At 40.6% G+C, this 25,410-nt stretch overlaps 1 protein-coding gene across 1 annotated transcript in view; it reads right to left on the bottom strand.

Annotated features, from left to right (window-relative positions):
• The window catches only part of LOC105810959 (caldesmon-like), a 162,547-nt gene that overhangs the window by 121,932 nt on the left and 15,205 nt on the right, over positions 1-25,410 (bottom strand). The window contains 2 exon segments of the mRNA XM_012645028.1: positions 9,102-9,162; positions 9,992-10,119. Of these exon segments, the coding sequence (XP_012500482.1) occupies positions 9,102-9,162; positions 9,992-10,119 (189 nt within the window).

The following is a 25,410-nucleotide window of genomic DNA, read 5'->3' as shown; positions in this document are numbered from 1 at the left end:
AATAGAGGCTAAAAGAGGGATCCATGGAATATGCACTAGGTGGAGGGACAGCTGCCTGCGGTGTCAGGAGAGGCCTGTCACCTGGTGGAGACAAGCAGGTGTTGAAAGGTGAGCCGTGGGTGAAGCAGAGGGAAAGGCCCGCTCTACCAAGGCATGGAGGCCTGAACCTAGAGGAATCTTTCGTGAATCCCAAGACCCCAAAGCAGCACAATCACTGGGTGTCGGCAGTAGAGGGCAGGGGGAGGGCCAGGAGATGACACTGTGGCCAGTGAGCAGCCAGTGAGCGCTTGGAGTTAAGACTTAAGACTTATGCAACCGAGTCTATAGTCCATGGAGCTGACTGTGGAAGAACTACTCAGGGCTGTTTATGGACTCAGTCTATTACTTCCCTTATGATTCGCTGATTTGGCTTGGTATTGCACATTGCAGAAGGGATTTAGTGTAGCTTGAAAAGGTGGACGTGTTGAGTGAGAAGCCACTAAAACAAGAGCTTGAAAGATGCGGTCGAGGGAATTTAAGGGCAAAGTAGTAAGATAGAACAAGAGGGAAGTTGGTTCACACAATTCATGCCCTGATATAATCACTTGTTAGAGGCAAGGTACAAACTTGGCTTTAGCCTTCCTGACTAATGGTTACTAGTCAAAGTAACCATTTGAAAAAACAAACAGGCATCCATGGAGTAAAATCAAGCTCAGTGCTTGGTGGAAGCACCGACATTACTGGTGCAGAGAAGCACACTCTCCAATAGAGTAATAAATGTCCTCAACAATAATCTGGCAGCAAACACAACGACAACCTTCCTAGGACAGTTTCTCGTAAAATACTCCCACACTAAGTCCTTAGCATTTTAGCAGCCCCTCACCTGCCATTTAATAAAAGCATTTCCAGGGCACCTTGATGTGGTCTAGAAATTCGGCTCTGCTGCTCTCACTTTGTTCAGAAAGGATTTTAGGCTAACTATCTGAAAGAAAAAATAGACTCTATTTTAGATAGTTCTCTGTTACATGCTTCCTTTCATCCCAGCTTTTTAAAGCTTAGCATTGAGCCCAAATATTGGCTCCAGGTCAGCTCCTGGAGTGGAGTTAAGCTGGCTAGAAATGGCCAGCTGGGTTGGGGCTAGAACTGACATCTTTTGGAAATGCAGGGCCAGAAATGATACTTCTTGAATTGAAAGGCCGCCCACATTCATTCACCCACTCACCCACTGATTGACTGACCGACTGATTCAACAAATACTTGCTGAGACTCTACTACTCAGGAGACACAGTGAACGAGACGAGGCTCTACCCTCAAGAAGCTTATAATCTAATGGGGGACAAAGACAAAGAAGCAGAAAATTGAACGACAAGGAGATTGTTCTATGGAAGGCTGAAGAAGACATTCACTCAGGAAAGAACTGGGCTGAGAAAGCATGACCCGACAGGACACAAGATTCTCCTCAGAAGGTGATTTTGAGTCTTTGATTAATTAACTTCCTAGTATGGCCTACAAAATAAACAGGGAGCTAAAATGAGGTACCTTGTTCTACAAGATTATTAACCATAATCCCATAAAATCATGGGACAGTTACTGAAAAAGATAATTTCCTTTTAGAATAACCTGTTAATAGATTTATTGAACGCTTAGTATGTGCTAGGCGTGGTGCTAAGACTTCATGTGCGTCATCTCGCTTCACAACTTACATCACCTCCGAAGAACCCTATTAGGCTAAGTAATGTTATTAGCTGCCTTTGAGAGATAAGAGGACAGAAGATAAGTAACCTTTGCAAGGTACGGGCTGGGATAGCGGAGGTGAGGGTCAGGCTCAGTGCCTGACGCCTCATCACTATCTTCCCCCCTGGCAAGACTTGGGCAGCAAGACCAGCGGCCTCGTAAAACCCCGCCGCGACTCACAATCATAGCTTCTCTCTATGATGGAAGGGTATGCCTCTCTCTCATCATAAAGTACTTTTAATTATTAAGAGAACAAATAATAAAAGTATGATTTCGATTAGATTCTTATAGTAAAGGGTAATTTCTGTGTGAACATTAATGGCTAGAGGTTTATATAGATGAATACAGCTCTGGATCAAAGGGGAAAATGCTGAGAACATTCCTACATTATTCCCATCTGATTTTTTTTGACAAGTAGGTAGAGATTATAACAGTGATCTATACTGGAAAATGTGGGCCTCTGAAATCTATATATTTCTTTAATAGGATGCTGGTGGGAGATGTCCAAGCTTATCAAAAAAGAAACTGAGATACATTGTTTAAAGAAATGCATAGTTTGCTAGTAGGCATTTACAAAAAAAGTTTACACCTCGGCCCAACTAGGTCGCTAAACAAAGATCAGACACTTGCAGTGGTAGCTGGGGGGTGGCAGGAACTGGCCAAGGGTGGCTGTTCAGCTTAAATATATTCATCATCTACAGAAAACGAGGCGACAGGACTCAGACCTCATCAGAAAGGGTAAAATAAGCCTCCCAGATCCCAGCTAGAATCCAAGCTTGTGTGACATTACTGACTCCACTCATACATTAGGTCCCTGCCCCTCAGTCTGCCGCCACTAGCAGATCTAACAACTAAGAGCAGTGGCTCCCGGAGCAATTTATTGTGCCTGGATTTTTTGAGAGAATAAAAAAGGTAATATGATCCTGGTGGGGCTCCAAAGTTTTATTTTGAATATTGCCTCATCAACGTGCTAGAGATTAATTATTTAACCATGCCTTACTGGGTAGGATCTGTTAATGGATCACAGAGAGTACTGATTCCAGCTTAGGAGCAACCTGCTCATGTGAAATGAGAGCTCAGATCCCCTCCTCTTCCGAGCTCACGGAGAAGCTTGGCAGCAACCCTCGCCAATGGGATTTGAAAGCCTCTGCTATTCTTTGATTTTTAACCTCCCCAGATCAAGCATGTGAAAGGTGACCCATGCAATAACCACAAAAAGGGTTAAAATGAAGAGCTAAATAACCATCCAGTCCAGATAATCCAACCAAAGCAGGTGAGATGCAGAGAGGGGTTCATTTTAATCAACACATGCAATGAAAATATTTCGTTGATTTATCCCATGTGTGACCATTCAATACCACCTGGTTCTGTTTGCAAGTAATCATTGAAGAATTTTCCATTTAGAATAATTTATCTGGCTCTAAAAGAATGGCCCACAGAAAAGGAATTTCCCCATTCCTCATTGGCTCCAGGTAGAACTCTATTAGGTCCTACTGCCAAAGTCTCTCAGGCTGATTAATTCTGCCATGGGGTCTGAAGAATACAATAAAGTTAGAAGATCGTAAAAATTAATTTATCTTCACAGCTGGCATCTGTACATTAGCATATATGTGCAGCAAAAATTCTGCATTGGAAATGAAGTCAAGCTTAAGAAGCAGAGGCCCTGGAGGCAGAACACCTACATACAAGCCTTGGCTTTGCTACAACACACTAGCTATTCGCTGGGAGCCAGCTCTTAGTGTCTTTGACTCTCACTTTCTTCATCTAATTGAGGGGGAGGAGTAATAGCTACCTCATAGCATTGTTGTGAAATATAAATGACATCATGTGGGTGGGAACATTTAGGAAGCTGTATATTGTTATGTGACTCCAAGGTGTTACTAATAATCACTGTCACTTTACAGTAGAATTAGTCATGACAAGTTTGAAGAATGAAGTGATGCTTCTACAGAACACAGAAGTGTGGGGTTTGGAGAGGAAGGGCAGGAAGGTCGTTCCCCTTTGACTGATCAGTTGAACAAACATGGATGGTGTGCTGCAGCCTGTCGCAATCCTGGCACCGCGCCACGAATCGGGCCTGGAGACGTTTCCCAGCACCAGGATCGTCAGGCCCTAGAGACCACCCATCAGTGGGATGTCGGTCAGGGACAATGTTCTGGCCAGAAAGTAAGGGTCCAGCCATAGGGGCTTTATTGTTTCTCAGATGTTACCCAGTATCCAATCACCTGGAGGCCTTTTAAAAACACATATTGCTGGATCCTGTCCTCAGAGTTTCTGATCCAGGAGGTAAGAAATGAGACCTCAAAATATGCATTTCAAACAAATCCCAGGTTATGCTAATGCTTCTGGTCCAGGGGCCACAATTTGAGAACCACTGGGATAATGTAAGAATTACTACTTTTTAGTTACGAACAACTGAATGTAATTCTGATTAGCTTAAAGGAAAAGAGCATTTATTGGAAGGTTATTGGGTGGTTCCTGAGAGCCACAGGAATGAGATTTAGAACAGACAGGATCTGGAGAAATTCTGGTCCAGGCAGCACAAACTCCTTCACCATGACGCCTCGGGCATCAGTGGCAGAATGTGCCAGCTCCGACGGTCTTTCCTCTCAAGAGAGAGGATGATTCACCTGAATTAATATGCAGAGTCCCTGAAGAAAGCGTCCAATTGGCTTAGGGCATATGCCCACTCCCCAGCTAGTAGCTGATAGGGTACTTTGAATTACAGGCCTTCCAAGACTGCACACGATGGGAGAGACGCAATTGAAAAGGATATCTGGATATTATTGCCAAAGGCGTATTAATAGATGCTTAGGCAGCCAAACAAAACAGAACAAAACCCAAGAAAATAGTTCATATCCCTTTCATAGCAAAGAAAGATCAATTCACAGAAGGCTTGGAATTCTAGCAGGGAGGAGTCTGCACATGGTCTAATTTGGAGCTCTTGTAGATTCTTAATTTAGAAAGTAAAATGGCAGTTTATAGCTTCTTTAGAGGAGGGCGGGAAGGAGTCAAACCACCCCCTCGGGGAAGCCCTGCCATGGAGCCAGTGGTGGTCTCTCGCAGGCCTGCGTCCCTCCCACTGAGCTGCCAGGTCTGAGTGTGCCCTCTGAACCCGCGGCTCAGGAACTTCTGGTTTCAAAGAAAGATTCATCTATCCCACAGCTGAAAGCATGCTGTGGAATTCACTCAAAAGATTCCTTCATCTGAATGTTTGTAACTTTTTAGTTTATTATGAAATATTAATATTTCAAACATACAGGACAGTACAGAGAACGACGTAGCACTTGAAGGCCTACCACCCAGTTACCCAGATGACCGTTTTTGAAATAATTCCATTGAATATTATAAAATTTTTGGCCCTGGTCAGATCCTGTGTGTAGCTAGATGCCAAGAGATGGGATGGCCATAGGGATGGGGACGGGGGAGGCAGACCTGTGGACTATTGCAGATAATTTGATCATCAGACAGGCCTAAGCACTCATACCCCAAAATACTAAACACAGGCGAGAAATGGATCAATCATTTGGAAGGCATTAATTTTAAAAGGAATTTTTCCTTAAGATACTTAGTCCTAACTCGAGTTGCCCTAACATGAACACTTATCTTCAAATGATTATAAACATTCACTTCAAATATCTGTTTTATCCCATGTAGGTCTCGAAGTAGAGACGTAATCATGCGGGAGGGATAAAAATGCGCAGGGCGACTCGGCCCGGTGCTGATGTGTGCGCTGGGAAGAACAGCTCTTTACAACTTTTTTTAAATGTATACGCTGTGACTAGGACAGTAAAGTTAATGGGATGAGATTTTAATCTTCAGAATACAAGCAAATGATAACTCTAAGATGTTAAGGCTGGTATCTTTTCTTCATTTCATAGCTATCAACTTAATTATACATTAATATGGTTCAACTGCTGAGTTCTAGATGAGTGAACTCTGAAAAAAAGCAAGCCAAGACACTATGTTGTTAATTTTCACGTTAAGATCATGCTTCCTTTAGATACTCTTCTTACTTCACCTGAAATAGCGGTTTCCCACCAACTATGTTTTCCTTCTCTGCTATTTTTTCCTTCTGTTTTCACTCTAAGAGGTCGTTTCCTTTTGTTCCTTGCATGTTATACCGTAAAAGCATCGGCCACAGATCAAAGTAATGCCTTTTGTTACTGGCAGCTTTAAGGAATACAATCCTTTTTAAAAGTTATTTTCCCCAAGTGATAAAGTATGCTCTTATAAATTCCAAAATAATTTTATTTTTTAATTAGCCATTTTAACAATTCATTTCAATGAAATCTGTACAAGGCATTGGCTGGACACTGTGGGAGGCATAAGGGTAAAGTGACTTGCTCCCTGTTCTCCAGGAGCTCGCGGTCTTGGAAAAGAGATCGGTCACATCAAATCATCCTATCGTGGGGCACAGTGTGACAAGTGACAGGAGAGAGGTGCAGAGAAGTGCTGTGAAAGCCCAAGGAAGGAGGGATACTTCTGGGCTGATGGTCAGGGAGAACTTCCTGGAAGGAACAATCTTGATAAAGAATGGGAAAAATCTGGCAAACTCTACGGCAGGGACAGGTATTCCAGGAGGAAAGGATCTATGAAGAAAGCCCCAAGGGCAGGGATGACTGGTGCACTTGGGGGTCCCAGACATATGCTGCAGATGACACAGGAAAGGGGTCAGGCCATCACGGTCAGCGTGATAAATGCATGATCAGGCTGCAATTTATTCTGGGATAATGGGCAACCACTCAGTCTAGGCTTTGAAACTGAGGAAATGACACGATCAGAGTAAAATTCAGCTCAATTCAGCAAAATGTGTTGAGTGGTTACAATGTACCCAATCCAGGACTTGGTATGGTGGATTCAGAGACACATTCTTGGTGCTGCCCTCAATGACCTTAGAGTCTAGTGGAGAACAGATGTCTAACTGGATAGTATCAACAATGTGCAATATACTGAGCTCTGCTAAATGGAATAAGCCAGTGGCCTGAGGCTTTCTCTGTACTTTGAGTTCCTACATAACAAACCACAACCTAATTCAGTAGACAAACTGAAACCTAGTTTAGGAGTATATTTTTTGTAACAAATAGCTGAGTTTCAGCCAATCACAGACAGCTTAGTGTCAGCCAATCACAGGCAGCCAACTGATCAGATCAAGCCCAAATAAGGCAAAGGCCAGGCTGTAGCCAATTAGATAAGTTCTCTACTTTGTGTCTGTGTTTGGCATATAAAAGCTCACTGCTCACACTGCTAAATGGAGCTCTCGGAACCTGCTCTAGTTCTGAGTACTGCCCAATTCATGAATTGTTTTTTGCCCAAATAAACTCTGTTAAATTTAATTTATCTAAAGTGTTTTTTTCAATAGCTCAAATAGATGTATTTATGGGAGGTTATGGGAGCCCAGAGAAAGTAATCTGGGGACTAAGGAAGAAGTTGGTCCTTACATGAGTCTTGCAAAGAGAGTAGGAGTTATTTGGACGAAGAGGAGAAGGAAGGATATTCCAGTCCAAAAAAATATGGTGAGCAAAGTCACAGAGCATCAAACAATACTGAATGTGCAAAGAAAAACAGAGGCTCCATGTTACTAGTGGGTTCAGTGTGAGGCAGAGAGAGGTGATTGAGGGAGAAGACACACAATCCATTCTCAATAAACATTATTGTTAATAATGTTTTCATTTAAGTTTTTCTTAATGAATTGAAGCAAAACATTGAAGAATACACTGCCATGTTGAAACCTGAGTGCTGGTCAATTATTTATGAGAATCCTCAGTTATTGATATCAATACCCTAATACAAGGAAGCAATTCCAGTTCACACAAGGCTGAGACAGTCCCAGCGTGGTACAGGAGCAGAATCCATAGAAACTAGGCAATGGAAGAAGACACCAAAGGAATTGTCCTAAGGCACCAGCAACTATGTTTTTTTCATCTGTTTTTTTATGAAGAGATGCCAGAAGCTAATATCAAAAGCTTAGTGAATACATCTGCTCTCCTTAAAAAATTTGGAGACCAAACTCCCCTCCATGTGAATGGCTGTAGGTATCAATCTGTCATGAAAGGACATCCTTTAACAATAGTAATTATCTGGCACCCTCAGGGGCAGGCCAGGGGAGAGGCATCTGCAACAGAATACAGGGCTAATGAGACATATTTCTGTCTGAACACGTTGCAATGCCACAAATGTAGCCCTTCGTCATTTTCAGTATTGATCAATTGAGCATAGAAGGCCAAAAGAAGATTCTGAATTTAGAGTTAAAATCTCTGCTAACTGCCAAAGCAGGTTAGCTTTTTTCTTCTCCAGCACAAAAATGAGGTAGTTACCAAGATTTTACTCAACTCCATTTATTTCAAACCCCAGAGAGATGGTCACCAGAATTTATTATTTTGCAGTCTTTTCTGCAGGTCTTCTGGACTGCAGCTCCTTAGCTTTCAGGTCTGTCTGAGGAGCTCGGCAGTGTTGAGGTTGGCCATTAGCATGACTGGCCAGTATCCTTAATCAAGAAGTCATCCCATAGCAGCCAGAACGTAGGTGGAGGAGATGACTGAAAGGAAAGGAAGCCAGTCTTTGAGGAGATGCCCAAGGCATTAGAGTTGTTCAAACCCTTTGGAAGGGACTGTGGCGGGGTGACAGCTTTATGGGTGTGAATAATACACAAGGACATTTTGGCAGGAGATGCTCGTGAGTTGTTATCTGAATAAACACAGGCTAACATTTAAAAGAAATTTGCCCTAGAAATTCATAAGTCTCTCAGGGGAGTATTTGCAGGAGAAAATGAAAAATTATGTACTCTGATTGGTTTATTTGGTCATTGCCCTAAAAATCACAAGACAGGAGCAGAATGAATATATATGTATATATTCATATTCATATATATATTCATATTCACACATACACACAAAACAGTGCTGCTCAGAGTGTGGTCCAAAGACTGGCAGCATCAGCATCACCTGAATCTAAAATCACCTAGAAGTGCAAATCCCCAGGCCCAACCTAGGCATGCAAGAAACAGAATGTCTGGGCAATTTGTTTTAAGAAGCTTTCCAGGCGATTCTCACATATGGTGAAGTTTAAGAAGCACTGCTCTAGACCTGTGTTGGACGTGTCAATAATAACCACATCTCTCTACATCCATCTACTCACTAAACTAGCCTGGCTTCTTTTCTACCTTTAGTTTTCAATTCTCTTATCCCGATAGTACCTAATTAGACCATGTGATTATATATAAGAGTTCAGTTTGTAATTTTTGGAAAACAATTCTATAGAAGCAGTAAAAATACTCATTCGGTGTGCAACAGACAAATCTCATTTATAACTTAGAGCAAATATTTCTGTTCATTTCCAGGATAACAATGATATAAATAAAGAAATGAAAAAAGGAGGAAAACACTTACATGGGCTATAAGTTGCTCCTGGGAAGCTTTTACTTCAGCTTGTAATTTCTCAATGCACTGAAAAGGAGGGAAGTTTAGAAACCAAGTGCATAAATCTTCCTTTTACATATTCAAAGTATTCCAAATATAAATATGTACCAGTTCTCAAGTCTTGTATATTATCTTAGCTAGATTTTTTTGAAAATCATCATTGGAGAAATCATTCCTCCTGTCCCTATTCCCTTCCCATTCTATGGAAGAACCCAAAGATAAAATACACAGATATGTTAACAACTAGGAAATGCTTAGGAAAAATAATGTTGGCTTGATGTGCTATAGTTAATGCTAATACTCCCTGTATCATACCTATATATACACTTTCACATAAAAACATATTCATATATTCCAAAGGCAGATACAAACCCTTTGGGTTAAATAAGAGGTAAATTTATATAATGATTTATACACACACACACACACACACACACACACACACAAATGTCCAGAAATTTAGAGATTAATTAGTTCTTATAAAAAAATGCCAAATTTTGTGATCCGCTTGTTTCACTACACAGAAAGAAACTATTCTTTGATTAGGTTCAACTTTGACAACTAAGAAACATTTGTACAATTAATACCATTTATAAAATAAACAAAATATTCATCTAATGTTATTCAAAAAGATACATGTCAAACAAACTTTAAAACTACCAGTAACAAAATTAATTTTTATATGTAAATATTCACCAAGGAAGAAAATTACTTTTAGCAAATACAAAATATTGTTATTTATCCTTGTGAACTTAAATATGAACTTCTGACCCAGCCAGAAATGGCTTTGTAGAACTGTCAGTTTATATAAGGTTAGGTAACTTTTGAAATAAAGATAATTTCTTCTACAACATATCTGGTCTTTCACCAGAACCATTTTTTCATGAGGTTCCTCACTGGCTTCCTTATGGACCATCGCCTCTAGTCTTTCCTCCAGCAAGGAAACTTGTTCAAGGAGTTTTGATTTTGTTCCTTCAGAGACTGCAAGCTAAAGACATTTTCTTATCAAGGTATGCAAGTACAGTGATATTTTAAAAGCTCTACAGTATCTATTAAATATGAAAATAGCTTCTGGAATATTCCTCATAGATGACAAATGATTAGCATAGCAAAAGAAGAAGAAAACATTGATTTCATTTATTTTTAATAATTACTATCTTTCTGGCCAAGAGATGAGACCACATAGTTACAATAGGCCAAGAAATTTCTAGTGCAAGGATCTCAACACTGATCCTCACTGTGTTTCAAGATTATGCTTTATTTGTACAGCTGAGTTGGAAACCTGTATTGTGGTTTACATACGGTTCTTGAAACTTAACTCTTGGGAGGCTACAGCTCTCTAGAAGGAGCGGGCAATCTGACTCCCTTGAATGTTCACCATACGAGCAGCGGGGTACACAGAGCTAAAGGGAAATGCAGGAGTTTCAAGTTAAAGTCTGATCAAAGGCAGATTCTATGCTAAACCACAACCAAAAAATTACTAGCAGTGGCTTTGTCTTTGTTTCACTGTTTGTGGATTCCTCTTGAGGAAAGTGGTAGTTTGATAGTCCCTAGTCCCTTAATTCCCATGGAGAGCCCCTGGACTAGCTTCTCCTTTCATTCAGACAGCTCATTGTGCTTTTTCTCCAGAGCTCAGCAACAATTCTGAAAGAGTCCCTGGAAAGGGACACACAATTTTGTATTCATTGCAACTCCCAGTGTATCCTCTGAAGCATGGATTATCTCTAAGTATCTCTTTCATGTTCCCCTGAGTGTTATTGCAAGGCACACTGTCTCATCTTGGAAAAATTTACCAAATGGGGAAGCATGAAGAGGTCGATCTGCCGTAGAAATAAGCATATCATAAATACTGCCCATCATATATACCATGAGCACACCACATATACTGGCCCCCATCCACCCCTCCACATGATCATTCGCTGAACAAATGTTTATTCAGTCGGCACCCTCCACAGCCATTGTGTTATGTGCTGGGGATTTGTCAAGCCTGATGAGAGGGCCAGAGGGCATGCACTTGTCATGAACTGTTGGCTGTGTCTTTGGCTGTCAGTGGCCTGGGAGACCTGCGGTGCTTCTTATGGCACTAAGTGGTTTGGGATTAGAGTCTGGCATCTCTGAGCACCCTTCCATTTTAGTAGAAACACAGAATAGTGCAACGGTTAAACACACAGACTCTTGAGTCAGACCCTTTGGGTAAAAATCTCAGTTTCACTATTTACTATCTGTGTGATTTAAGCAAGTTGCTCAGCCTCTCTGGGCTTGATTTTCTTCTCTGTAAATGGTGGTGGGGATGGAAAGAATACAACTTATCTCATGGTTTGGTTTTGAGGATTATGTGAGTTTATACAAAAGGAGACACTTAGAACAATGCCTGGAACATATCAAGCACCTAGTAGCTCTTATTATTCCTCTGCCTCCTTCAGATAACGGCATTCTTCTGGGTTTTATCTAAGTACTTGTTGTTTATCAAATTGTAAAACAAAATATCTGAAGATATTATAATCCCTATGAGCCGTGTACCCTGAACTCAAACTGTATTTGGTTTGCTCACTTCCTGCAACCACTCAAATCTTCAGAGAAAATCACTCTCTGTGTCTTGAAATTATTCACTCTCCAATACATTCCCTCTCAATCAGGCCCATTTTGTTCCCATACCCTGTCCGACCTGTAATCCATCTAGTCACCAGTGTTGTATTTCTCTTAAATCTACTTTCCATTGTTTTCAGGGCTCTGTTCATTCACTCCACAGGTAACCATTTATTCACTCATTTGTTAAAGAAATAAGTTGGACATTTATTATATATAAGAATTCGGACATAGAAAATGAGAATAATAATGTTCATATCCTCAAAAAACTTATACTTTAGCCAGAAAGTCAGACAATTTAAAAACAGCTATTATATAATATGAAATTTTATAGAAGAATAAATAATATTAACAATAATTAACATTTTTTTGGGCATTTACTATATACCAGACACTCTGCAGAGCCTTTTGTTTTAAAATTTATTTCAGTATCTCAGTTTATTTTCAAAACACTTTGAGAGGTTCATGCTATTATTCTTCCCATTTTGCAGATAAAGAAACTGAGTTTCAACAGGGTTATACAACTTGCCCAAGGACATAGCAAGTAAGTGTTGAAACTCAAGTTTTCAGTAGTAGACATTGGGTTTGACTCCCTAGATCCAAATTTGACCCCCGTTCAGAAGAAGGCCCTGGTAATCATGACAATCCCATCCTCCTTGTTGCTGACTGGTTCAGGAATCAGGGCCTACACTGATCAAAGCCTGGCTTTCCTCTGGCAATATTATTATACAAGGAGATGTGACCGAATTTGGGTCACCCACACTGCACAGAAGTGGAGTGTGACTTGGAGAAGATCTCTCTCACCTAACAGATATGAGAGCTACTATAGGCCTCCTATAAACATCAGGGAAATCAGGTATATGATGAATCCATATTTAGAAAGGAAGAGTGGACAACAGAAAAAACTTGGATTCTTGATGACGCTGGTAAAGTGCTTTATCAACCAGTCTTCAAGCACACCCTACCTTGCAACTTGCACTTACTAAACCAATCAGTTTCCTTATTTAAGGAGCTGAGTTTTCTATTACTTGCTGCCATAAGTGTTCTACTAATATACTGTCTAGTTCCAAGATTCCATGCTCTTGATGACTAGTGAGAAAAGTCTATGGAAAACAGCAAACTAACATTGATTTGGTAGCTATGCTACACCAGGCATTCTGTTGGCTGCTATGTATGTATTTTACCTTATTCCATTGCTCAAAACCTTGCAAGCAGTTTTGTCTGTATTCTTTATCATCATTTTAAAGATTGAGGAATTAGATGCTTTAATGGTGAATTAACTTGCATAGGATCTCACAGCTAACAAGAAGAGATTAGATTTGGATCTATTATATATTGGTCTGCCTTAGTCCCTGGATTTTATATCATACTCAAGCCCTAACTCTTAGGCTCCCTCCAAAATAAAGGCTGTGATGTTTTTTCCTTTATCATATGGACTTCAGCAATCTTTCTAAGCATGTTAACTTATACACTTAAAGGAAACTTACTAGTATTTTCTTTTTCTTAAGACCTGAGAACTCTCTCTGTATTGCCATCTTGCTTTCTTTTTTGTATAGATGCCAATCCCATCTATTTCCTCTTTTTTTGTAAGGAGTTTCTGACTGACTATCCCTTTGACTCATATATGTTTAGATCAGGTTTAGCTTAACTCTAAGAAACTCTGACTTGGAGTCAGGAGATCTATGTTTGGGTCTTAAGCGCACAACTCACTGACTCTATGACCCTGGAGCCCATAAATAGGATTTTATTATGCTACTTTGCTACGTATTTATAGGGTAGTTCTCCAGTCATATGTATTCAAACTAGATTACAAATTCTTCAGAAGAATGGATGGAGAATTCTGTCAAAACTTGTAACAAGACACAATCAAAGTGGCAAGGAGCAATCTTTGCTAAGATTTTTCCATTTGTTCATTTTTTGAGCTATGAGTCTTAATTCCCATATGCAACTTCACCTCAAAAGCAGAACAAAGGGACTTTATTTTTTTTCTCCTCATGTGCACATGTTGTGGCAAGAACTAATAATCCTGTTGGATTCCATTAAATAATAGTGAAACTGTTCATCAGCATAGGACAATTGGTATTCCCCCAGGCCCTTTCCAAATGGCCCATTGAACAAGCTTGGTAATTCCAAAGGAAAAAAGAGAAAAGAAATGAGATAAACGAGATTAAAATAAAAACTACACATCTGAGTTTTTTCTTTTTCTAAATTTGGGCCCTACATAAAAGACTATATGCTCTACTGCCAAATCACAATATGCTAGCTTCCATCTTGAATTCACTCCATTGTGTTCATGGGGGTTTTAAAGCTTTTTAAAGTTTAATTATCAATTTGGGAAAGCCTTAGGAATGTTGCATAAATTCAAATTCAATTATGGGATGGGAAATAAGGCATCAATTTAAGTAAGAGGAAGTCTAAGTTAGAAGCTGCAAGATATAGAGTTGAACTTTTAAATTCTGGGGACCTTGGACATTGTTTCCTTTTTACTGCTTTTTTATTTATTTTTAAAATAAAAACTGCTTGGTTTTACAAAGTAATTGTTTTGAAAGAGCATAAAAACAGAAAGCTCAGTCTCACTTAGCATCAGGTATTTGCTTACAAAAAAGGGAGTAGGAATGCATCTATTCTTTAAATGATCGATTTTTGTATATCCTACTTAGTTACATTTGCTGAAACATATGGTTCATGTGATGTTGGGAAGCTAATATTCTATCTCTGATACTTTGGGAAGACTAGGCCTCTATCCCTTTCCCCCATGGTCTTAACAAATTTGGAAAGAGGAGGTTGTTTTAAAAGCAAGAACAACATTCATCTTAAGAATTGTATAAAGCAAAATAACAACTTTTATATTATACATTTGAGGTTGTGTAAATCTACTCAGAAAATTCAACTTTTAATATTTACCCAATGTTAAACAAAATGACACTATAAAGATATTGCAATATATTAAAAGTCAAATAAATATAAACTGTATCTATTGTACCATATTGATACAGTCAAGAAAGGGTACTGATATACTATTTTAGAATCATATTTAACTAATAGTTGAAATAAAATGATTTGCACATCACAGAAGATGACAGACTAGGAAGCCTCAGGAACTAGTCCTGCCACAAAAATAACCACTGAGCTGGCAAGAATTGTCAGAATCAACCATTTCAGAACTCTGGAGTATAGTAGAATATGTTCAGCTTCCAGAGAAGTGCTTGATGAAGAAAGAGATTGATATAGAAGGAAATCTTTGTCAGGTCACTGGGTGATTACAAAAATATTGAAACAAAGACTTCAGTGACCACACATGACAAGGAATACAGTCTTTGCAAAATTAGTTTAGAAAATCATCAAACAAATGGACGATTACAGTCCTCAAAAAGCAACAAATAACAACAACAATTCTGGGAGGGAGAGGTATAATCCTAATTTCCAAAGTTATGACATTACAATACTCAAAATATCCAGTTTTTAACAAAATATTACAAGCCTTACAAAGTAAATATGACCCAGTCACGAGAAAAAGAGGAATGGACAGAAACCATCTCTGAGGAAGCCCAGTGAGTAAAGTCTACATTTATTGGACAAAGACTTTAAATTAACTGTCCTAAATATGCTCAAAGAGGTAAAAGAAAACATGGGCAAAGAAGTAAAGGAAATCAGGAGAATAATGTATGAGCAAGTGGGGAATATCAATAAAGAAACTGAAGACTGTAAAAAAGAATCGAGCAGAAATTCTGGAGTTGAAAAGCACAATAGCTCAAATGAAAAATTCACTAGAAGAGTTCAATAGAACCTGGCATATAAACTGGCATATGAAGAATCAGCTAACTTGAAGATAGGTGTCCTAGTCAGTGCAGACTGATATAACAAAATATACCATAGACTGGCTGGCTAAATCAACAGACACTTATTTCTCATTGTTCTGGAAGATATGAGTCTGATTTTAGGGTGTCAGCATGGTTGGCTACTGGTGAGGGCGCTCTTCCTAGATTACAAATGGCTGCCTTCTTGTTCTATTATCAAATGGCAGCGAGAGATAGAACTTTGGTCTCTTTGTCTTATAAGGGCACTAATCCCATTATGGGGACTCCACCCTCACGACTTTATCTAAACCTAATTACCTGAAAGCCTTCACCTCCAAATACCGTTACATTGAAAATGAGGACTTATGGATTTGGGGCAACACAACAATTCAGTTTATAGCATTTTACCCCTGGTCCCCAAATTCATGTCCTTCTCACATGCAAATTTATCTGACCCTATCAACCTCCATCTTAACTTTTTCCAGCATCCACTTTAAAGTCTAAAGTTCAAAGTCTTACCTAATAATTAATATCATCTAAATCAGATAAGATTAAGATTCAAGATATAATTCATTCTGAAGTAAAATTCCTCTCCAGTTGTGAATCTGTGAAACCCAAAGAAGTTATATACTTTTAGGTGATGTCACCAAGATGGCAGAATAGAAGGTAACCTGCTCGTATTCCCCCATAACAATAAGAATTCTACATATAGATGCAGTCAAAAGTCTCTACACAGGAGCTTTAGGATTCAGGTGGGATTTGGGGAAAGCCTGATGGAGCCTAAGACCTAGGAGGGTCATTTTGAGAGTACAGACTGATACCCAGTTGGCTGATCTGCCCTGCTGAGCTTGCTTCTGGGTTCAAGACCAGAAACGGCTCAGTTCCTCAAGAGGCTTGGCTACAGTCCCATTTAGCCTTGAGCCTGCAAACAAAACCAACTGCCAAGGGGTCCAGAAGGAATTGTGCACACTAGTGTCTTGGCAGAAAGGCTCGTCTGCCCCCTGACATCAGTCTCAGCAGTGAACTTGGAAGTTGCCCTCCAGTGCTGTTCTAGCCTTACTCAGCTGAGCTCCCAGCTTAGGGCTGCTCACACAAGGACCCAGATGGAGATTTGCCCATATCTTATAGCCCAGGGAGTCTGAACCTCCTTGATGGGCTTGCCACAGGGCTCTCATCCCACAAAAGATCCCAGTAAGGCCACGTCTCAGCCCCAGCCTCTCCCACTGCATTTGGGGACCTATCCCATTTGTATCGAAATCGGCTGGGAGATGCATACCTGTCTGAGCCAACAAGATAGGCTCTCCAGCCCTGGCCCCACAGCAGACTCTGATGGGGCCCAGTCTCAGCTAGGGCCCTTTCTGCTGCAGTCAGGGAATTATCCTGTCTGTGTAGGGACCTGTTGGGAGCTATGAGCACTCTGAGCCAATGAGATGGGGCTCTTCAGCCTCTATCCCATAGTAGATCTTGAGGGAGCCCGGTCTCAGCTCTGGACCCTCCTGCCACAGTCAGGGAACTAACTTACTTGTGCAAGAACTTCCTTGGTGACATACATCCCTCTGAGCCAAGACTGGGCTCTCCAGCCTCTGTCTCACAGCAGATTCCAGGGAGTCCCAGTCTCAGCTCCAGACCCTTCTGCTGTAGTTGGGGAATTATCCTGTCTGTGCAGGAACCTGTTGGGAGATGGTGCCAGTCTGAGCCAACATGACAGGCATGCCAACCTCTATCCCACAGAAGGATCCCAAAGGGGCCAAATCTCAGCAATAGCCCCTCCTATTGTAGTCAAGGAACTACCCAACTGTGTAGTAACCTGCTGAGTGATGTAAACCCATCTGAGCCAATGATACAGGCCCACAGCCTCCCTCCCACAGCAGACTCTGAAAGGGCTCAGTCTTGAATTCAGCCCCTCTTGCTGCAGTCAGGGGCCCATCCTGTTGTGCAGAGACCAGCTGGGAGGCATGCCCAACCGGGCCATGGGGAGAGTCTCTGGACTCAGATGCCTGGCAAGTGTTCCCACATAGCCCCAATACTTTCCTTGGGTCTTCCTCAAGTCCAGCTGAGCCAGAAAGCGGCATCAACCTCAGAGCCTTCGAGAGGCTCATGGCAAGCCTGGGCTTAGAGCATCTTCTAGTGCTGAGATGACTGAAGTGGTCAGGCTCAAGGAACACAATAGTCAGTCAGCTTAGAATCCCTAGAAGGCCCTCTGAAGGACAGACACAAACAAAGGGCATCTGAATTGAAAAGGAAGAAGCCAAATTACCCTTGTTTGCAGATGACATAATCTTATATTTAGAAAAACCTGAAGACTCCACCAAAAAAATCTTAGAATTGATAGATGAACTTAATAAAGTTGCAGGACACAAAATTAACATATAAAAATCAATAGTATTTCTATATGCAAACAGCAATCAATTTGAAAAAGCAATCTATTTATAATAGCTGCAAAATAAATAAATGAAACACCTAGGAATAAATTTAACCAAAGAAGTGAAAGATCTCTACAAAAAAAAAAAAAACTATAAAACATTGTTGAAAGAAATTAAAGAGAAAACAAAAAGATGAAAAGATATCCCACGCTCATGGATTGGAAGAATTAATATTATTAAAATATATACACTAATTAAAGTGATCTACAGATTCAATACAATACCTATCAAAATACCAGTGACATTCTGCACAGTAATAGAAAACAAAAACGACCCTTAAAATTTGTATGGAGGCACAAAAGACCCTGAAGAGATAAAGCAATCTTGAGCAAAAAGAATAAAACATTACACAACCTGATTCCAAGTTGTACTACAGACCTGTAGCTCTTATTCTGGCTTCCTTAAGATGAGACAGATGAGTCAAGGTAAGCAAGCTTGGGATTAGCTTGTTTGAAAAATTTCAGTGAATTCCGGGGAATAGGGGTTGTCCTTAGTTGTCTAGTACTTTAACCTGGGGCGATTCAAGTAAAGAAATAGTGGCCCTGAGTGTGAGACCAACCAGAGGAGATAATGGGGGTGTGCACAATGTTGGGAATGCACTAAATGCCACCAAATTATATATTTTAAAATGTTCTATGTGTGTGTTCTATGAATTTTACCTCCATTAAAAAATAAATAAAATGACTTCCTACTGAGCCTTCAGGTTTATAAAATTGTTAGTATTACATCCATTCATTGAATGTTATTAGAAAAAAAAATCACAAAATTGGATTGACTAGTTTCATTTTAAATTAATAAACACAAGCTCAGATGGATACTCAATACTGCCTTGAAATCAAAATGCCATTATATTTTTCTCCTAATAAATTGGCTTTTCTCCTCTTTGAGATAACTATTTATTTCCCTTGACTTGCTCCTCAAATATCATTTCATACTTCCTTCTCTCTTCAAAATTCTGCCCCTACCCTTCACTCAAAATGACAATCTCATTAATAATTCACTGAAAAAATAGAAGCTGCCAGATGGGTAGCTCCATCAACGGCTAAGATATTATAAAAACCTTACTGCAGCAGATATTGCTAATTTATTTCCCAATAGTTATTTCACCATTTACCCCTTGCTAACGGAAACCCAAGTTGGATTAGCTAACAGCCATGTGTTTAGGGGGGCTTGGCCGTGGCTAGGCCCAGAGCATGAATCATGATTGAACTAAGCTGGCCACGTTGGTCTCATTCCCAGATATGAGAGATTACTTTAGACATGGGCATGCAACAGCTCGATTCCCTACTCAATACGGTCGGTGCCCCTGGAGCTTGAGGAGGATTTTACCAGATTTTTAAAAAGACACACAGGAGGAAGCACATCTCTTTTTATCAGGATGTTGTTTTAACTGCATATAATGCTTGGAATTGCTGCAGATATCTTACAAGCATGACACAGCCAACATATAAAGGATAGTAGAGCAAAGGATGCATAGCACCTGTGTCCTTGGTGACATTTTTGAGCCACTGAATTAACCAACTCTGAAACTGCCTGACCTCTAGACTTATTGTCGTATGAGATGACAGCTGGTTTTACTGTATTTCTTTAACTGGGTTTCTATTATTTGAAGAGGAAAGCATCCTTACTGAACAAACAGAGAAGATACTCTTCTGACTATCAAAGGCAGGTCCTTTCACTTGGCTTTGAATCCCATCACCTCTACCTGTCACAAAGTCTTGCTCCCGTAATTGTGCACCCCTGCCACCCAATCTACTTCTGCATTTCCTATCTTACTCTTTCTGGAGGATTCCATTCAGCATATTAACATGTCATAGTAATTTCTGTGAACGAAAGATGTCCATTGAACCTCTCTTGCCTTCCCCTCCACTATCATCCCATTTCTTTGCTTCTTCTCCCAGACAAACTTCTTAAAATTATCACCTACCCTCACTCTCTTACAATCTTATTCTTTTTTTAAAAGGCACAGAAAAAACGATTGGCTTATATAACTGAGAAGTCAGAAGCAGGTATTGCTTCATTTACAATTAGATTCCACAAACTCAAATAGAACTAGAGTATTCTGTCTCTTTCCATATCTGTATCTTAGTGCTGCTCCTGTGTGTTGTCCTCATTATTTCCCACTACAGACAAGCTGTCTTCACACAGTGGGAAAAATGTTACCTATAGACTTCCAGTTCCATGGTCTCAATAGTAAGGCAATTTGTCTTTTAGTAAAAATTGAGAAAGAACTCTATTCGGCCCATCTTACTTAGTTCATGTGACTTCTCCTGGACCCATACTTCTGGTGGAGAAAGTGGGATATCACAATTGACTGAACCTATGTCAATCCCTCTAGCCAGGAAAACTGTGATTCACAGTCACAGAATTATACAAGATCAGAGTCAGAGAAAAAGCCATTCTCCAGATATGGCAGACATAAAGATAGCAAGCTGCAGTCCACGTCCTGGGTGTTCCGCACAATCACACCATTGTGCCCACACATGTATGCATTTCCCAGAATGCTCCTGAATGATATGGTGGATGCATCTATTCTATGTTAAACCAAAAATGCACTCACCATCTCCCAAACGGAGACAAGCCAAAAAAATCACACCAAGTTACTGCATTTAGCTCCACATTCAGATCTCCAAATTATGTGCATTCCTTCTTCAATCAGATCCAGACAAGAATTCTCATGATATGGCACCTAAAAACTAAATGAAAAATGTACCATCCCTAACATGCCCAATGTACAGGAAAAACAGGACAATCAGGGCAAGGGGAAAGAACTTACAATTGTCACCAGCCATTGGAAACTCCGCATTCTATTGCTCAGAGATAGAAAAGCCTCACTGTTCTGGCAGTGCAGTGAGCAGAGGTAGCCAAACTATTTGACTCTAGTTCTGACCTCTGGGAGCCTTGTTTGTCCTTGTCTTCCATGGCTATAGCCAAGAAAAGAGGTAGAGGGATTCTTTAGGTGGGAAATTGTACTAACTCCAGTTTCAGGTATGTCATCTATTTGTCAGAACCCTTCCAGTTATGTTACAGAAACCCAATGCAAATTAGCTTAGATTAAAAAGAGAATTGGCTGGACGCAGTGGCTCACGCCTGTAATCCCAGTACTTTGGGAGGCTGAGACAGAGGATTCCTTGAGGCCAGAAGTTCAAGGCCAGCCTACACAACATAGAGAGACGCCGTCTCTACAAAAAATTTAAAAAATTAGCCAGGCATGGTGGCGTGCGCACCTGTAGTCCCAGCTACACAGGAGGCTGAGGCAAGAGGATAGTTTGAGCCCCGGAGTTCAAGGCTGAAGTGAGCTATAATCATGCTACTGCCCTCCAACGTGGGTGACAAAGTGAAGCCCCATCTCTAAAAAGATAAATAAATAAATAAATAATTGGTTCATTGAACTGGGAAGTAGAGGCATCCCTAGATTCTGAATCTCAGATTTGTAGAAATCTCTCACTCTACCACTGGCCTTGTGCTTGTTCCCCACCCCCTGCCCCCATGTCTCTCTCTCTCTCTCTCTATTTCTACCTCTACCTCTATCTCTATTCCTGTCTCTAACTCTACGTCTATCTCTATATCTCTCTCTCATTATGGAAAAAATTTCCCAAGAGCTAGCTAGGAACAGGGGTGCCAGTAGTCCTAAATTATATTCCTTTCCTAATCTCTCTTTCAATCTGGCTTCTGCCCTCCACAACTCTACTGAAACTGATCTTGTCAAAGTTACCTCTGATTTCCATTTAACCAAATGCAATGGACAATTTTCTGGTCATCTTATCCCAGCAAAATATTACACATTTGAGCATCCCACGCTTCTTGAAACACTCTCCTCTTTTTGCTTCTAGGACACAATCGTCTTGATTTCTTCTTTATTCTAAGTTTTCTTTGCTGAATTTTCCTCTTCTTCTAATCTTCTAAATATTGAGATCTGGAGGTTTGATCCTAGGTCCTCCTCTTTGCCTTCTTTATACTCTTTCTCTAAGTAATTAGGTACCACGATTTAATACTAATCACATGTTGATGACTCCCAATTTTTGAATGTACAACCACTCAGCTTCTGACTCATGTATGTATCCAACAATCTACTTGATATTCACTTCAGTGTATACTGGGCATCTCGGAATTAACGTATTTGCAATGAACTCCTCATAATCTATTCCTTCCCCAAACTTCCCTCTTTTCAGCAAACAGCACTACTCATCTTTATCTTTAAGCCACAAAGATAAAACACTCTCTTTCCTCGCCATCTACCCAATCCATCACTGAGTACAAGTATCAAAACCACCCAATTAATTAATGTAAATTTTTGTATTTGTCTCCTCTCATTGTCTATTCTCCTAGATTTTCTCCTCCATTACCCACACATGTATAGTCAGAAATTAATATTGCAGAATAGATTTCCAGTGTCACTCAAAAACCACACAAAAACAAATTAAGGCTTGCCAAACCTTGTAGAGCTCATGCTACAGAGAAAGGAGGGACTTAATTTAAAAATAAAGGCTTCCCTTGTGCTAAATGCTTTGCAAGCTGACTTGGATTAGCACCACAAACTATGAAATTTCCTGGCAACAAACAAGAAAGGCAAGCACTTAAAAAAACTATCTCTTCTACCTATGGAATGGGCAGGAACCCCTATGTCTAAAGATACATTTAACTCACAGAACTGGTTTGGTCTCATTTCAGTTTTACAGCTAAAACAAACAACAAATTCCTCATCCTAACCCCATCCTAGACAAAACGGGTTTTTACATTTATTAGTATTTTTGCCTTTAACAAGTTATTTCCAGCCATTTCTAGGTTTATACACATCTTAAAATAGACCTCCGAGGGCCCATCATTTAGAAGCATAGTTACCTCCCTGTATTAGTCTGCTAGGGCCGGCATAAAAGAATACACCAATTGGATGGCCAGAACAGCAGTCCTCAGCCTTTTTTGCATGAGGGGCCAGTTTCATGGAAGACAATTTTCCACAGAATGGTGGTGGCTTGGGGGAGGCTGAGCTCAGGCGGTGATGTGAGCGATGGGGAGCGGCTGTAAATACGGGTGAAGCTTCACTTGCTCACCTGCCACTCACCTCCTGCTGTTAGGCCCGGTTCCTAGGTTTCATGGAAGACAGTTTTTCCACAGATGGGGTGGGGAGAGGTGGAGCTCAGGTGGTGATGCACCACCTGGTTCCTAACAGGCCACGGGCGGGTACTGGGTCATGGCCTAGGGGTTGGGGACCGCAGGTGTAAACAACAGAAATGTATTGTCTCCCAGTTCTAGAGGCTACAAGTCCAAGATTAAGGTGTCAGCAGGGTTGATGTCTTTAGAGGGCCATGAAGAAGAATCTATTCCATGTCCCTCTCCTAGCTCTGGTGCTTTGCTGGCAAGCTTGGGCATTCCTTGGCTTGTAGAAGCATCACCCTGGTCTCTGCCTTCACCTTCACATGGCTTTCTCCCTGTGTGAGTGTCTGTGTCCAAATTTCCACTTTTTATAAAGACACCAGTTATACTGGAGTAGGGAACCATCCCACTCCAGTACGACCTCATCTTAACTAATTACAACTGTGATGGCCCTTTCTAAAAATGGAGTCATGTTCTGAGGTCAGAAGTCGTGTTCTGAGGAAGCTAGAACTTCAACATGAATTGGGGGGACATAAAATTCAACCCGTAACACCCCCAAATTATTTGGGTGGGGGAAACCCAGAATAATAAAGGATCATTTAAACTCTGAGTGAAAATAAAAATATTTGCCAAAAGGTCAATCAATAATTGAAATACAAAGTTAGGGGTCCAGGCATAGGGATTCCTAAGATTTCTTTAATCTCCCAAAAAGTTTTCTAGGCCTTATGAATAGATAAGAATATCAGAGAGAAATGAAGAGACTTGGAAAGGACGAGGCAATCAATTATTGACTTGGTTGTATAGGTCAACAATTGAATGTAAAAATCAAAAAGCAATAGTATCAGGTTCTGAGAAATTAAAGTCAACTTCTTATTGGACATAAAGTAATTAAACAGAAATAGAGCTACTGTTGCCAGGTATAATGCAGACAGCTCTCAATCCACAAACTCAAGTGAGCCAGACATATCACATTTTTTATTATCTGTAAATCCTATTTATATCAACTCAAAGTCCCCACTTGTCAGCAGACAATCGTTCTTGAGGATCTCCTGTCCCCAGAGCTGTTCACCCGTCTGGGAGCCTGCTATATCCTCAGGGCGCTAAGGAAGCCTCTCTGATCCCACCCTGGTCATTGCTCAGAAACCCCTCGTCCCCAAGCGGAGATCCCACAGGTGAGCTGACACTGCAGTTGCACTGCAGGGGACTAGGAGCCGTTCCTAGGATACAGCCAGTCCCTCTAAGTTTGGCACATTGTCAGAGCACTTTCATGGAACAGGTTACAGGCTTCCCCTGCTGGTGGGACTCACAGAGTTGACTCTCCACTCCTCAGATTGGGAGAAATGCATTCCGCTATCTTTAAGTTTCTCTCAGGAGTCCCCCTTTCCCTGAAGTCCTTATTTAGTCTCTTTTATGGGTTTAGGGTTTTGGAAACAAAAATCAGGCAACTTCAGGAAAAGTCCCCCGAAGTTAGGAAATACAGTCTCCTACTTTGTTTGAATGAGGAAGGCAACAACAGCTCCCAGATGAATTTTGAAGCAGGAAGTTAATGTTCCCACGAGAATGGAATCATGATTCAACTGACTGCTTCTGCAGAGTGTGTGTGGGTTCCAAAGAAAGCATAAAACACTCACGGTGAGGACAGAGGAATCAGAGCTGGGGAAAGGGATGGACAAGGACTCCACACACTCAAAGCCTCAGGATGACGCAGCCGCCCTTTGTGTTATCAAGGGAAACTATTTGGGGAAACACATTTGAGGGTAGCCAAGGTTAGTGAAGCTTTAGAGACTATCTTTTTTTTTTTTCCCTGACACAGGACACAGGCACAGACACAGATAATGAGGGACCTTGAAGTAATAAGTAGACATCTTGAGTAGGGTAGAATAAGAACAGAAGAGAACCCACAAAAGTCCCAGGACCTGAAATTAAAATCCAGAGCAGATCAGAACTTCTCCCTTAATTATACCGAGTAAGGTTTTTTTTTTTACCAGTTCCTTAGAGGAGAAGAATTAGAAATTGGTTTCATAACCCACTGTATATCCTCCTAGAATTTTTTCTATATGCATTTACATACTACATTCTGCGTAATCAAATCGGTCATCTTCAACAAATGCCTTTCTGGTGTACACCAAGTTAAAGAACACTCCCTGGAGGTATTTTCCTTGACCAAGTAGATCAAACTCAACTACTGAAACCAAGATTCTGGTCTCCATCTTAGGCAAAATTGGAGAGCAGCCCTTCCTTACCTTCTCCTCCCTTGTACAATTCTGAAAAAGGCATATTTCTGCCAGGGTGTGCGATGAATTTAAAATGATCCTGTTAGAATCAGAAATTCGGTGTCCACATAGGGCGTACGTGAGTGGGCTGGGGTTGTGAATACAG

This window comes from Propithecus coquereli, unplaced genomic scaffold (genome assembly GCF_000956105.1).
Source record: "Propithecus coquereli isolate 6110/MARCELLA unplaced genomic scaffold, Pcoq_1.0 Scaffold224, whole genome shotgun sequence".
NCBI classification, from domain to species: domain Eukaryota; kingdom Metazoa; phylum Chordata; class Mammalia; order Primates; family Indriidae; genus Propithecus; species Propithecus coquereli.
The sequence above is the reverse complement of the archived record's forward strand: the minus strand, read 5'-3'. Positions and strand labels throughout refer to the sequence as shown.